Raw genomic sequence first — 15356 nt, 5'->3', positions numbered from 1 at the left:
AGAAAATCCCTGGGCTGGGCCCTGTGGACCCACACTGTCTGTATGGAGCCAAGAGCTGGCTGCATGGAACCTCTGAGAACTGAACAGAAAGGGATAAAATACAAAGTAGATATTGAAGAAATATTACTAAAAAGAATGTAGGGCTGGTGAGATGTTGCCGAGAGAAATGACTTGAGTTCAAACCCTGTGCCCCCATGTTGGAAGGCAAGAACTGACTCCTGGAAGTTGTCCACACACACACACACACACACACACACACACACACACACACACACACACACACACATAGACAGGCTGCTCCTGGGGTCACACTTAAGGTTGACTCTCCTATATTCTGAAATAAAATCTGTCATCTTTCTTATTCCTTTGTTTTTGTTTTATGCAGTGTTGAGGATCACCAGGGTCTTGTCACTTTGCAGTCCAGGCTGCCCCAAAACTCCAGATCCTCCTGCCTCAGCTCCTGAGGGCTGGGATTATAAGATATGCCTCCATACCTGACTCCATCAGAGTTCGGATCAGCATGTCCCCAATGATCAATGACATCGGGTGATTTTTCATATGACATCTTTGGAGAAATGTATGTTTGGTCTGTAATGTACCATATATTGGTAAATTGTCACATGCTGTGTGTGTCACTGAGAAGCTCAGAAGTGACGTCTCCCCTCCATATACACTTCAGACCCAAGCATGTTTGTGTGAAGTACCCTCTAAGACCCCCGTCCTGGGTCAGGCTGGCCCACTGGCTCTGTGACAGGAAGACAGGCTTGACCTCCACACATGTGCCCACACACACATATGCACACACAAGTTAATGAGTTGATTAGGAGAAAGAAATGGGTGTCTGCAAAGTTCTTGAGCCAAAGACAGAACACAACTTACTCAGTTGCAAGTCACAGACACAAGAGTGGTTAAGGATCTGAGCGTTGTGGCGCATGCCTTTAATGCCGGTACTCAGGAGGTAGAAGCTGGTGGATCTCTGTGAGTTCAAGGGCAGCCTGGTCTGCAGAGCCAGTAACTAGGATGACTTAGTGAGATCCTGTCTCAAAAAAGAAAAAAAAAAAAAAAAAAAAAAAAAACCCGAAAAATTTGGCCTATTTAACTTAAATCGACTATCTGGCTAAAGGTGTGGCATGTTCCAGACTGCCCCCACTTCCTTCTGTGGTCAAGTCCAGTAGAAGGGAAGAGGTTTCATCTTAGTAATTCTTCATTTTTTTTTTAATTATTTTTATATATTTATCGGGGCGGGCTCCAGAGCACACGGGGTGTGGTCAGAGAACAGCTTGTAGGGGTTCCTTCTCTCCCCCTTGCAGGGTCTAGGGGCTGAGCCAGGGTCCCCCAGCTTGCATGGCAAAGGCCTTTCCCCACTGGGCCATCTTGCTGGCCCTAGGTAATTATTGTTATTATTATTTTGTGTGTTTTATTTCCTGGTTTTGAGCCAGGGTTTCACTACCTAGTCCTGGCTGGCCGCTGACTGCCTCTGCCTCCATGGTTGCTGAGATTACAGCCTGACCTGGCAGACCCAGCTTCATCCTCCTAAGATGGCAGGGGTGTTAGCCAGAGGCCTGACTCTGAGCTCCCACCACTGCGGCGGATCCGGCCACTCTCCTCAAGAGTGACTCAAGAGTCCTGCAATGGGCAGGAAGAATGCATTTGTATATGTGCATGCATAGAGGCCCGAGGCCACATCAGGTGCTACCCTCCGCCATACATGCAGGTGGAACATTCGGACACATACCGTAGAAATAAATCTTTTCAAAAGTTCTTTTAAAATGGGCTGGGGAGATGCCTCATCAGCTGAGAGCTCACACTGTTCTTGCAGACAACCTCAGTTCAGTTCCCAGCACCCATATCAGGTGCCTCTCAACTTCCTACACCTCCAGCTCCAGGGAAATCCTCCTCTGGCCTCCACCGGACAGAAGAGAAGGTCCAGCAGCCTGGAAACATGGTGCTCAGCAAAATTCACCCTTATGGGGTGACACCTGGCACTCCTGTCATTGCTAGGCAACTGGGAGAGAATTCAGCTTGGGACCCAGGACTGGCTGGAGTCTGAGCTGGGACCTGCCTTGGCTCTGGATTTCATATCTAACCATGAACAAATTCCCCACAAAACATGAACCGGTTCAGGTGGGTTTTTCAGGTGTTCTTGAAGCAGAACAGTCCAGGGCGACACCTGAGGCTGAGACCTGTTGATCTGAGCTCAGTATCTCTGTCTATACAGTGGAGGCATCAAGGCACCAGCTCCTTTACCACTCTACTGGTCACATTCCTGCATCTTTAAAAAAGATGTATTGTGCCGGGCATTGGTGGCGCACGCCTTTAATCCCAGCACTTGGGAGGCAGAGCCAGGCGGATCTCTGTGAGTTTGAGGCTAGCCTGGGCTACCAAGTGAGCTCCAGGAAAGGCACAAAGCTACACAGAGAAACCCTGTCTCGAAAAAACAAAAAACAAAAAACAAAAAAGATGTATTGTGTGTGAACACCCGCTGTGTGTGTGTGCGTGTGTGTGTGTGTGTGTGTGTGTGTGTGTGTGTGCGTGTGTGTGTGTGTGTGTGTGTGTGTGTATATATACCATCTGTATGCAGTACCTGCAGCTGCCAGAAGAGGGCAGTAGACTCACTGGAGTTGGAGCTCCTGGTACTTGTGAGCCACCCGATGTGGGTGTCGGGAACTGAACTCTGGGCCTCCGGATGAGCAGGAGCACTGTTAACTGTCGAGCCGTCTCTCTAGTCTCACATTCTTGCATTAAAATGTTTTAAAGTTTATTTTGTATGTGACACACACATGCTATGCTGCACATGTGGCTGTCAGCGGACATTTGCAGGGTTCCATTCTCTCCTGCCATGTGAGACCTGGGGACTGACCTCGGTCATCAGGCTTGCAGCAAGTGCCTCCACCTGCTGAACCATTTGTTGGCCCACATTCTTGCGTCTGTACGTCCCCACACATTTGAACAAACATGCTCCCAGTGACCCTCACCCCTCTGTTCCCCCACAAAATATTCCCCCACTTTGTCCCTCCCCACCACACACCCCAGCCTCATCTCTCAGCCCTGCCCCCTCCCGTGGAACTCTCCATCGCTCCATCCCTCCATCCCTCCCAGCCCCACCAAGGTGCTGGCAAAAACAAAGCCCCGGAGAAGCACTTTTGGCTTTCCCACAAAGGGCAGACAGAGACCAGAGCCAGGAAGTGACTTTAATGCTCAGGAACTGATGGGGACAAGCGTGCTAGGGGGTGGGGTGGGGACACGTGGGGAAGGGGACCCCTGGGGAGAGTGCAGCAGCAGCAGCAGCAGCGACCGCGAGCAGCCTGTGTCCTCCTCTAAATCATTTGGCACCGGCGGGGACACATGGGGTCCTGGGAGTGACAGCTCAAGCCAATTCGGCAGGGACATATGATGTTCAGGGTCCCCTTGGTCTGTGGGAGAGGAAGGGTGTGAAGGGAGGGGGCCACACTTCCTGGAGATGCCCAGCTCGAGGTTCCACGTCACATGACTGAGCAGAGTCTGTGCTCCTTGGTCTCCTCTGTCCAGGGGGGGGGACAACACCAGCTGTCCTGGTTGCTCTTTTTAGATTGATTTATTTTCCTTTATGTGTTTACATGCCTGCATGTATGTACATGCCTGTTAGATCGCCTGGAACCGGAGTTACAGGTGGTTGTTAGCCACCATGTGAGTGGGTGCTCTTTACTGAAGAGCCATCTCTCCAGGTCCCACTCCCCCAACCCCGGTCCCTGGCTGGGTTTCCTGTTAACATAACCTACAGTCACCTGGGAAGAGGAGGGGACCTCAATTAAGGAATTGCCTCCCTCAGATTGGCCTTGATGTGGGAGGGCCCGCCCACTGTGGGCAGCACCATCCCTAGGTAGGTGAACCTGGTCCCAAAAGCTAATCATGAGCCTGGGAGCGAGCCACCAAATAGCTTTTCTCCGTGGTCCTACCTGGCATCCCTCGGTGATGGACTGTGACCCGGAAGTGTAAGCTGTGACAGACCCTTTCTTCCCTGAGTTGTCTTGGTTGTGGTATTTACCACAGCAACAGAAATCCAACCAAAACAGTAACCTTTTTCATCTCCATATTATGGTGAGTGAGACAGGACGTACCAAGTGACCTCCAATAAAGAGATTCTCCAGGCCCCGGTGGGGGCCGCGGCTGGCTCCTTTAGGCACTGGTAGTGGACCAGGCAGGGATATGGAGGGTGGGTCCATCCTCCCTAGAAGAGTTTGGGCCCAGGGCCAAGGAGTAGGAACAAGACATTCTGTGCCTTTCTGTCTCCCCGTTGGCAACACCCCGCTTGAGTGAGCCCCGTGAACGTCCCCAGCCCCCTCATGAGGCAGACACCTTAGTCCCACTTCAGGTCAGAGAGGTCCAAGGCAGGAAGTGAGGACACCAGGACGTAAGCCTGGATCCCACCAGAAAGCTGAGGCCCCAGATAACCATGAAGCCCTTACAAGTAGCCAGGTCATGGTGGCGGGGAGACGGGTACTGGGCCAGGGCAGGTGTCTTCTCCCATCCCTCTTACACCAGGGATGTTAGGAAAAAGGTTCTCATTCAGCAGACATTTGTTGAGCATCTACTACGTGAAGTCACTAAGCGGGCAGTGAGGCAGCCGCCACAGGGGAATCGGAGCTTCACAGCTGAGTCTGGGCCTCAGCTGAGTGGGATGCTGCTTAGGAAGGATACTGCCTGAGGAGTGGGCGTCCTCGGTAGTGGGGGAAGGGCATCCCAGGAGCGGGGAGCCGAGGCACGTATTTTTGTCTCTCTCTCTCTTTTTAATACCGTCTCCCCCCACCTCCGCTGTCTGCTGGTCTCTCACCTGGGGTAAGCACGCCATGCCCATACGAGACTTGGAGGTGCAGAAGGCCCCCCTTCTTTCCAGGTCTATGAGGCAGCAGTCACTCAGGCACTGGGTGTGGTGGACACACTTGTCCCCGTTGGCCTGCGGAGACAGGCCCTGGGTCACCAGCTCTTGTCCTCAGAGGGATGGAGGAGGTCCTAGCACTGCCCAGGAAGCAGGGGTCCAGGAAGAGCAGGCGGGAGACTGTCACCGTGGATGCCCCCCCCCACACACACACCCTCTTCCCCAAGCGGGACTGGATTGAGCCAAAGAGTCAGGACCTGGGGATCAGCCAGTTCCCGCTGCACCCCATTTCCTGACCCCTCACCTCCACGGCTCCCAAACAATGACACTGGGAAATAGTCCCAGACCACAATTCGAATAGCTAATGGGAGTGGAGAGGGGTAGCAGGATGGCTCAGCAGCCAGCAAAGGGTGCTTGCTGTGGGAGATGGGCGACCTGAGTTCAATCCCCAGACTGAGTAAAGACGGGAGGAGAACATGGACGCCATTGCAATGTTTCCGATGTCATGGGAGGGAGGGAGGGAAGGAGGGAGGGGAGGGAAAGAAGGGACTTTTAGAATTAAAAAATAGAGGCGAGAAAGACTGCATCCAGGAGGAGAGGACCCAGAATCAGCAGGGAGGGAGGGCTTGGGATGGAGGGGGAGGGGAGGGCTGTTGAGCCCAGGGCTGAGGGAGCAGATGAGGCCTGGCCCAGGGGTACTGGTCAGGCCCAGGAAAGGTGAATGGAACCTGACCAGGCCTGTGAAGTACATCTGGGGTCCCCCCACACCTCCAGCCAGGGCCCGGATCCCCACTGAAGGGAGGCTGCAAGCTGTCTGCCGCCCTCAGCCCCCACCCTTTCGTCACAGAGGAAGTCGGGGGGCACTGCTCACCTTTCTACGCTCCAAGCTTTCACTGAGGCTGTGAGGCAGGGTCCCGGTGAGCAGTGCCAGCGTGGTGGCTAATGCCTGGGTGAAGGCCATGGCCTGGGTGGCCGAAGGTTCCCGAACACTGCTGGGAATAAATCCCTGTGGGGGTGGTGGCCAGCCAGCGTGGGCCCGATGGTCACAGACTGTCCTGCTCAAAGGATATGGAGTGAGGTTCACTGCCTCCCAGCTTAGACCTTGTCGGGCTCTGGAGGGGACGGAGGAAAAGGCTTTGGATCATCAGGTCGTTTATGCTGAGGAACCTTGGGGGCCTTATATGAGCTTCTTCCAAACACAGATTTCAAACAGTAAATAAAAACTTATTTTAAAATGTTCCCCAGGGGGCAGGACTCAGTGATTAAGAACACTGGCTCACAACCATCTGAAACTCCAGTTCTGGGTTGGCACAACCTTCTCTGACCTCGATGGCACCAGGCACACATGTGGTGCACAGACCAACATGCAGGCAAAACTCCTACACGCAGAGAATAAATCTTTTTATTTTGGTTTTTGGGTTTTGTTTTGTTTTTTTGATTGTTTTAAAAAGGATTTATTTATTTATTTATTTATTTATTTATTTATTTATTTATTTATTTATTTATTATGTATACAGTGAGTGTTCTGCCTGCAGGCCAGAAGAGGGCACCAGATCTCATTACAGATGGTTGTGAGCCACCATGTGGTTGCTGGGAATTGAACTCAGGACTTCTGGAAGAGCAACCAGTGCTCTTAACCTCTGAGCCATCTCTTCAGCCCTTGTTTTTGATTTTTTTAAAGACAAGTTTCTTTGTGTAGCCCTGGCTGTCCTGGAACTCACTCTGTAGACCAGGCTGGCCTCGAACTCACAGAAATCTGCCTGCCTCTGTCTCCGGAGGGCTGTGATTAAAGTCATATGCCACCATGCCCAGCCTTTTTATTTTTTTTAAATCAACTTGGAAACTGAATGTATTGGTCCATCCCTGTGGTCCTAGAGGCAGGCAGGTAGAGGCAGGCAGGTCAGAAGTTCAAAGTCATACTTGGCTACATAGTAAATTTGAAGTCAGCCTGAGCTACATGTTTCTAAAAAACAAAAAGTCCAGGGGATGGGGATGGCTCACCTAGCATCCACAAAGCCTGGGTTTGATCCCTAGCACCACATAAACGGAGAGGTGGTACAAGCCCTTCATACCAGCATTCTAGAGCCTAAAGTTCAAAGCCAGTCTGTTTGAGGCTAGCCTGGGCTACAAGGGAACCCATCTCAAGAGTATTGAGTTTAAAGGGGGAGGTAGAGCCGCCAGGCTCACTGAAGAACAGGACCAGAACCCTTGGAAGGAAAGGAGACAGCAGCAAGCTCCTACCCAGAATGCCCAGGGCAGCCAAGGTTGCCGGCAGGGTGTGGGGGACACTTTGCTTGGCTTTAATGGGGACCTGGGACTCGGCAGATAGAACCAGGGTTTCCACGCAGGGACACATGGAGCGAAGGTGAGAAAGGCCGGGTGTGTGCAGGGGGCAGGGGGCAGATCTATGTGGGGCGCAGAGCAGAGAACTCAGGGTGGTTATTTGGGGAAGCTGCGTGGGACACAGAGCCCAGCTGAGGTGGCTCCTCTGGGAAGGGACTCTAGCCCGTGACCTGGGACACAGGGCCAGGCTGGTTGTGCTGCTCTGTGAGGACACCAGGCGTCCTGAGACAGAGGCCCAGCAGCCTTGAAGGACAGCGGGAGCCAACCTCCAGCCATCCTGTCTACTCCTACACACATCCCTGTGACGGCAGGACGGGGACATTCAGTGCCTTCCTGTCTCCTCCCGGACCCGCTGGCCCACATCAGCTCTCAGAGGAAGCAACCCAGAGGGAGCTACATGAGCTGACACAGCTGCTCTCAAGACCTGGCTGGGCTTTAGTCCTGGTACCGCAGCCTGGAAGACGGAGGTGGACGGTCCTACCTAGTAGCCAGGGATATTGCCCCATAGCCTGACCCCTAGCGGCAGGGGACTGTTTCTAGAAAGATGGTCCATGGCCGGGCATTACTCAGGAGGCCAGAGGGGGCTCTCTGTGCAACCGCTGTTTGGATGAGCCGTCCACACATCCCGGAGATGCTGGGAGCTGGTGCTCCGCCTACAGTGCTCATATGCAGGCTAGACACATGGGCTCACTGACACAGTTGACCAAGTCTCAACACTGACACCCAGTCCCCTGTCAGTGAAGACTCCTTCCTTACCAGTAGGGAAGGGAAAGGAACTCAGACTAACAAACAACTTCATTTGTTGTCATGGTTTATTCTAAAAGTAAAGTCTCCTATGTTCTGGGCTGGGCTGGAACTCTGTGGGTTGTGAGAATGATCAGTGGATAAAGTTGCTTACTGCCAAGTCTGACGACCTGAGTTAGATTCCCAGGACCCACATGGTTGGGGGAGAGAGCCACCTGCTGCAGATTGTCCTCTGACCTCCATAGGAGGCACATGTGTATGCGCGCGTGCGCGTGTGTGCATACACACACACACACACACACACACACACACACACACACACACTGACCCTCCTGCCTCCACCTCATGAGTGCTGGCACCACAGGCATGCACCACCACACCCAGTTTGGGGCATGACACCGTGCCTGGTTTATTCAGTGTTGATTAAACCAGGGCTTTGTGCACGCTAGGTCATCGTTCTTCCAACTGAGCTACACCCCCAGCCCGCCACCAAATCTAACATTTTACATGTAAAACCCCAAAGAAAAGTTCTGTGTCCACAGACATGTGAAGCCAGGAACACACACACACACACACACACACACACACACACACACACACACACACACACACGTCCTGAGGTGTATCTCCTTCATGCAAGGCTCTGTGGAGGCCTCTGTGTCCTTTTAGGGGAAGGGATTGCTTCTTACCATACAGTTATGTAGAGCAGGCTAGCCTCATACTCACAGAACTCCACCCGCCTCTGTTGTCTAAATGCTGAGATTAAAGGATTTTTTTTTTTTTTTAAAATGGGGAAAGACACAATTGCCACCATGTAAGCACCGGCATTAACAAGGACCACGGAGCTCTTCTCTCCTCCTGCCATTTAAGTTCTAGGGACGGAACTCAGGTCCTCAGTCTTGGCTGCAAGCACCTTTGCCCACTGAGCCTTCCCACGGCCCTCTTTTGGTTTCTTGAGACAGGGTCTCACATGATTCTCATTTGATTGATAGACCCTGCCTTACTGAGCTGGCCTTGAACTCCTGATCCTCTTGCCTCCTCCTTTCGAGGGCTAGGATCACAGGTGAGTGCCTGGATGCCCAGCTCCCCACAGGAGGTGCTGGGAATTTGGTAGCTTCAGTTCTGTTCTGAGATAGGATTCCACTGTGTAGCCCCGCCTGGCCTGGAACTCATTATGTGGTCCAGGTTGGCCTCAAATTCATGGCAATCCCCCTGCCTCAGCCTCCCAAGTGTTGTGATTACAGGGATGAGCCATCACACCCAGCTCTCAGGACTTTTTTTTCTAATCTTAATCTCTTTGGTCTTTAAGAAATGCTGGTCTTGATGCATCTGCTTGTTCTCACTGCCCCCTTATGGGGCACCCGCTGCTCTACCACGGTGGAGCCCCCTTGTGGGCACCCGCTGCTCTACCACAGTGGAGCCCCCTTGTGGACACCCGCTGCTCTTCCACGGTGGGGCCCCCTTGTGGACACCCGCTGCTCTACCACGGTGGAGCCCCCTTGTGGACACCCGCTGCTCTTCCACGGTGGGGCCCCCTTGTGGACACCTGCTGCTCTACCACGGTGGAGCCCCCTTGTGGACACCCGCTGCTCTACCACGGTGGGGCCCCCTTGTGGACACCCGCTGCTCTACCACGGTGGAGCCCCCTTGTGGACACCCGCTGCTCTACCACGGTGGGGCCCCCTTGTGGACACCCGCTGCTCTACCACAGTGGAGCCCCCTGGTTTATCTGTCTACCTTGCCATAGACATCTTTGTGTCTCTATCAGAAAGTCTCTGTCTACCAATTGTGTGACTTTCATGAGATTCTTTTGTTTGGTTGGTTTGATTTTTTTTGAGACAGGGTTTCTCTGTCTAGTTTTGGTGACTGTCCTGGAACTCGCTCTGTAGACCAGGCTGACCTCCAACTCACAGAGATCCGCCTGGCTCTGCCTCCCGAGTTCTGGGATTAAAGGCGTGCGCCATTGCCACCGCCCGGCTGTCTTTAGGGTCTTTAAGAGCAAGTGTGGACTGTGGCTCAGTGGTTGAAGCACACCAGAGTTCAGGTCCCCAGAATCCACGTAATGCCAGGGGGGTTGGCGTTCCTCCTGTAAACCTAGCCCCTGGGGGCAGACGTGGGGAACCCCCCCCCCAGTAAGCTTGCTAGCAAAACTAGTCTTAGCTGAGTGCTCTGGGTTTGACTGAGAGACCCAGGAAGGGGGGAGAGACAGTGTGGTGGCCAACCCGTCACACCTGGGAAGGAGGCACTTCAAATGAAGACTTGCCTCCCTCAGATTGGCCTGTGGCCTTGTCTGTGGAGCATTTTCTTGACTGCTGACTGGCCTAGGAGGTGCCAGTCCTAAGCAGGTGCGGCTGGGCTGGATAAAAAGGTTCACTGACCATGAGCCAAAGAACAAGTTAGAAAAAAAATCCATTTGCTTTAGTTTCTGCCTTGATTTCCCTAAATGATGGACTGTGGCCTGAAAGTGTAAGCCAAATAGACCCTTTCCTCCCCAAATTGGTTTTGGTCACTGGATTCTTTTTTTTTTTTTTTTAATTTATTTTGTATACAGCATGTATGACTACAGGTCAGAAGAGGACACCAGATCTCATTGTAGATGGTTGTGAGCCGCCATGTGGTTGCTGGGAACTGAACTCAGGACCTCTCAAAGAGCAGTCAGTGCTCTTAACCTCTGAGCCATCTCTCCAGCCCTGGTCACTGGATTCTTAAAGAAGTGACTCACACCCAACTACGATGGCACTGAGGGTCCAAAACAGCAGTGGGTGGCTAAAATCACCCAGAGTCCCCAAAGTTGGTATGCTCGCCCAACCTCTAAGTGGACAGCAGACCTGACCTTTGAGAGCCGGGCACAGAAGCAGAGCTGATTGCAGAGGAGGCACAGACAAAACCCACTTCCCTAAGCTTCCACAAATGCCCCTGTCCTCCTCCCTAAGTCTATTCAGTCAGTGTATGTGAGATCAGCAGTGTCCAACCACATCACCGGAAACGCCGGGGGCATCACCGGAACTGCCGGGGGCCGTGGTCCTCTGAGCATGAGGTCGTCCGTCTTCATGAGACTAGGTGTGCCTGCTTGCGAGAGCACATCACCCGCCCTCAGGTCTGCTGACCACTCCCTCAGGGAAGGAGGGGGGAGGGTCACCGGAACCTTGTCTGAGACCCCAGCCACCTTCTGTGCCTCTTGGTCATTCGTACGCACTTCTGTCCCAATTGAGTGTGGCCTGGGGTGGGGGAAGGGTAGAATATATTGGGGAACAGAACTGAGTGGGGCTACATCTATGGCCTCTGAAGAGGCACTCTCCATGCTGGGTGGAAACTTTCCAGTGGGGCTGTTTTGGGGTCCCCTCATCATCCTGTTAGCACCCCAGCACCTTCAGGCTGTCCATGTGACTTTTTAGGCAGTCTGTGGTCTTTCTCTTTCATCTTGGCATTACTATTCCATTTGTGTGTGTGTGAGAGAGAAATGTGTGTGCACACCTGTGGAAGCCAGAGGACCACTTCAGGTCTCCCTCGGGTGCCATCCACTTTTTCCTTTTTTTTTTTCTTTTTCTTTCTTTCTTTTTTTTTTTTTTCTTTTTTTGAGACAGGGTTTCTCTGTGTAGCTTTGCGTCTTTCCTGGAACTCACTTGGTAGCCCAGGCTAGCCTCAAACTCACAGAGATCTGCCTGGCTCTGCCTCCCGAGTGCTGGGATTAAAGGCGTGCGCCACCACCGCCCGGCGCCTCAGAAAAAAATAATGGAATTCAGCTACTATCACAAAAGCTACTACTTGGAAAAGTCAAGGGCTTCTCCAAAGGTCAAGCCATGGCTTAAGGAGTCTTGGTGATATTTTAGCTTATATACATACATACACACTTATATTTTGTATATATATACATATATACATATATACATATATATATAGCTGGTTCCTAAAATGATTTTCTTGTGTGCTTCCAAGAACTCCTAAGGTGTATTTATCTAAATGCCTATCAAGCATCCAAGGCCATACGAGACAACACCTGTCTCCTAGGTCAGGTGCTTTATTTCTTGTGCAATTTAGGGTGAGACCCTCCTTTCTTATACAACCTTACTAATAGACCCCTAACTTCTTACCTAACCACATCTAGGAATGTAGATGAGCACATAGATCCCCTTTTTGAAATACTAACAGGTCATTAGCACTCAGTTGACCTCTTACCATTCCCATTTTGGGTTGTAAAAGAAAGCCTGATTGATGGTCACTGCCTGAGGACAATTCTTACCTATCTTTATACTCTGTAGAATTCAAGCCTGGTGACCTTGCTGGACCAGGGGCTTGTTATTGCTTGGGTTTATAACTGGATTCCTGGGAGATTTAGGAGGGACGTTGAGAACTGAGAGACAGAGAACGGAGAGGAAGAAGGAGGATTTTGACCAGAGAGTACGTGTGGATGAGATGGAAGATGAGGAAGAGTCAGATGGGGAAGTACTAGCTGGGTAAGAACAAGATGAAAAGGACCTAGATGAGATAGAATTAAGATGAGAAAATTAAGATAGAAGTTAGAGGGAGCAATAGATAAGTATAGAGAGAAATCAGGCAAGAAAGGAGCTAGACATGAGAACAGAACTGAAGCTGTGTATAAAGGATGTTATGCCAGAGGAATTAAAGCAAGTGGACAATAGAGCTCGGTGTGCTGAGATTCTATTTCCATTGCCGTTAGTAGTTCTCTCTCCTGAGCCCCTGGGATGTATAATATTAAGGCTGGTTCCCCTAATATTATACAAGACCCCCTCTGTCTGTGTCCACCCAGTTCTGTGATTACAAGCACGCTGCTGTTGTAGAATATTAGTTTCAGGTGTGTGACTTTTGTTTATGTTGTATTTGTTTAACTCTGTGAAGCTGTGTTACTGTGCCTGTCTAAAACACCTGATGGTCTAATAGAGAAATGAACAGCCAATGGCAAGGCAGGAGAAAAGATAGGCGGGGCTGGCAGGCAGAGAGAATAAATGAGAAAGAAATCTGGGAGGAAGAAAAGAGAGCTTGCTAGGCGCCAGTGGAAGAGGAGTCAGGGGTCAGTTACACAGCAAGCTATGGAGTAAGAGTAAGATTTACAGAAGTAAGAGAACTGGAAAAGCCCAGAGGCAAAAGGTAGATAGACAGAAAGTTAAGGAAAGCTGGCAAGAAAGAAGCCAAGCTAAGGCCGGGCATTCATAAGTAAGACTGAGCCTCCATGAGTTATTTACTTGGGAGCTGGGTGGCAGGCCCCCCCAAAACAGCAAAAACAACCAACAACACACCTCCATGCCTGGCTGGGTTTTGTTTTCTCTGCATCTTGTACCCAGTGCCCTTCAGAGGCTGTTAGTTCCCGGAACTGGAGCCAGATTGTGAACCACCATGTGGGTGTTGGGAACTGAACTCAGGACCTCTGAAAGAGCAGCCAGTGCTCTTAACCACTGAGCCATCTCTCCAGCCTTGTTTGTTGTTGTTGCTTTGTTTTATTTTTCTTCCCCACAAGTGAGATTTTATTGGTTGTGGATCAGCATACAGACATTTCAATTCTTAACACATGTACCAAAACTTGGAGTCACGTGATGTACCAAAACTCTGGAGTCACATGTTGTTTCTTTTTGAACAATTACTCAGTGATGTTCCAGCCTCAGACCTGGCAAGTTTCCCTGAAGACCTCCCAGAATAACAGTCAGAGGCTTGGAATCTTCACTTGCGCTGACTCACAGTTTTATACCACACACGGTCTATACTCCTCCGTCTTTCACAGCACATCATCACAAGTTTTGGGGAAAGTGGGCTGCTGTGACCAGAGTCATCACAGTCCTGACTGGACAAGGAGTGAGGAGTGGCTTTATAGGAAACGGTTCTACTAGAAACAGGAGACCTGATAGAATTTTAAATATTCCAGACATGGGCTGGAGAGAATGGCTCAGCCATTAAAGGATAGACTCACAACCAAAATATAAAAGAGTTCACTTCCCAGCACCCACAGCCGTCTCTCCAGCAGACACAGATGCACAGCTGGTGCTCTAATTTGCAGTTTAGTGTGCTTTGATTGTAGCATATACAATTAGCCACCTTGGGTGGGAGAGATGGTTCAAGGGTTAAGAACACTGGCTGTTCTTCCAGAGGACCTGGGTTCAGTTCCCAGCAACCACATGGCAGCTCACAACTCTTTGTAACTCCAAGATCTGACACCCTTACACAGACATATATGCAGGCAAAACACCAATGCACATAAAATGAAAATAAACAAAACAAAAATCTAGCCATCTCTATGGAGTGTTACTCTGACTCCAGAGATAGCCACAGCCTCCCAGATTCAGTATCCCGCTGTCTTCTGGTTGTACCAAACAGTAACCACCAAATGACTTCACATCTTCTGTGGGTTTTTTGTTTGTTTGTTTAAACAGGGTTTCTCTGTGAAATGATCCTGGCTGTCCTAGAACTCACTCTGTAGACCAGGCTGGCCTCCAACTCAGAGATCCGCCTGTCTCTGCCTCCCAAGTGCTGGGATTAAAGGCGTGCACCACCATTGTCTAGTTATGATTTCACCTCTTAAAAAGTAATTTGCACTTTAAAAATAGGATATGGTAGGATTCCCCACCCTCCATTTTACAATATTTCTAGAGCAGCCAAAAAATTCATATTTATAAAAGAGTTGATAGGCCTGGAGGTGGTGGTACATGCCTTTGATCCCAGTACTCGGAAAGCAGAAGCAAGCAGATCTCTCTGAGTTCAAGGCCAGCCTGGTCTACAGAGCGAGTTCCAGGACAGCCAGGGCTACAAGGAAAAACCGTCTCAAAAAGAAACAAATCATTTTTAAAAATAATAAATTAGTTGATAAACTATCCCTCTGGACTGTAACGGAGGCTCGGGGCCCCTGACAAACAGGACGGTCACACTTGGCTTCTTGTCTCTCTGCTGCAGAGAGGCCTGATGATTCTGGTTCTGTCTGGTTTTCTGCAGTCGGATCTGTAGCTCACAGTCAGCAACCTTGGCCTGTTTGCCCCTTGGTCCCTTTCCTCCCGTTTGCACTTCCTGTCTGGACATATCCTTTTCCGGGGTCTTTGTGTCCACCTTGGCAGGGGCTTGTCCGGTCACAGAGCTGCCTGGCTGCCCCTGGACCGCTGTGACCCTGTGTGGTTTTTAACATTGGTTCTGGGGATTAAACTCAGGTCCTCTGGCTTCAGGTCAACAACCTGGGTTGTCCTGGTCCTCAGCCTTTACCACCAATCAGAGCGGAGTGGACATTTCGTGTGTTTGTGATACTCAAAATGTAGAGGAAGACCAAATGGCCCTCCGAGTCTGTGTACCGCACCCCACGTGAGTCTGAGGGTCACACCAGCACTGCTACCCCTACCCGGATTGTCAATGTTTCTCAAAGATGCTAAAGACCGAAATCCTCAGGAGGGAAACTTACTCTGAAATAATAAAAACACTTTTT

At 50.8% G+C, this 15356-nt stretch overlaps 1 protein-coding gene across 1 annotated transcript; it reads right to left on the bottom strand.

Moving 5' to 3' along the window:
• Positions 1-3241: 3241 nt before the first annotated feature.
• Clpsl2 (colipase like 2) lies at positions 3242-5923 on the bottom strand. Its single transcript, XM_028888359.2, has 3 exons — positions 5727-5923; positions 4811-4933; positions 3242-3413 (listed from the first exon to the last, which is right to left on the bottom strand). Exons 1-3 carry the CDS (start codon positions 5814-5816, stop codon positions 3318-3320), a joined length of 309 nt encoding a protein of 102 aa, XP_028744192.1. The 5' UTR covers positions 5817-5923; the 3' UTR covers positions 3242-3317.
• Between the last annotated feature and the right edge of the window lie 9433 nt (positions 5924-15356).

This window comes from Peromyscus leucopus, chromosome 16_21 (genome assembly GCF_004664715.2).
Source record: "Peromyscus leucopus breed LL Stock chromosome 16_21, UCI_PerLeu_2.1, whole genome shotgun sequence".
NCBI lineage: Eukaryota > Metazoa > Chordata > Mammalia > Rodentia > Cricetidae > Peromyscus > Peromyscus leucopus.
The sequence above is the reverse complement of the archived record's forward strand: the minus strand, read 5'-3'. Positions and strand labels throughout refer to the sequence as shown.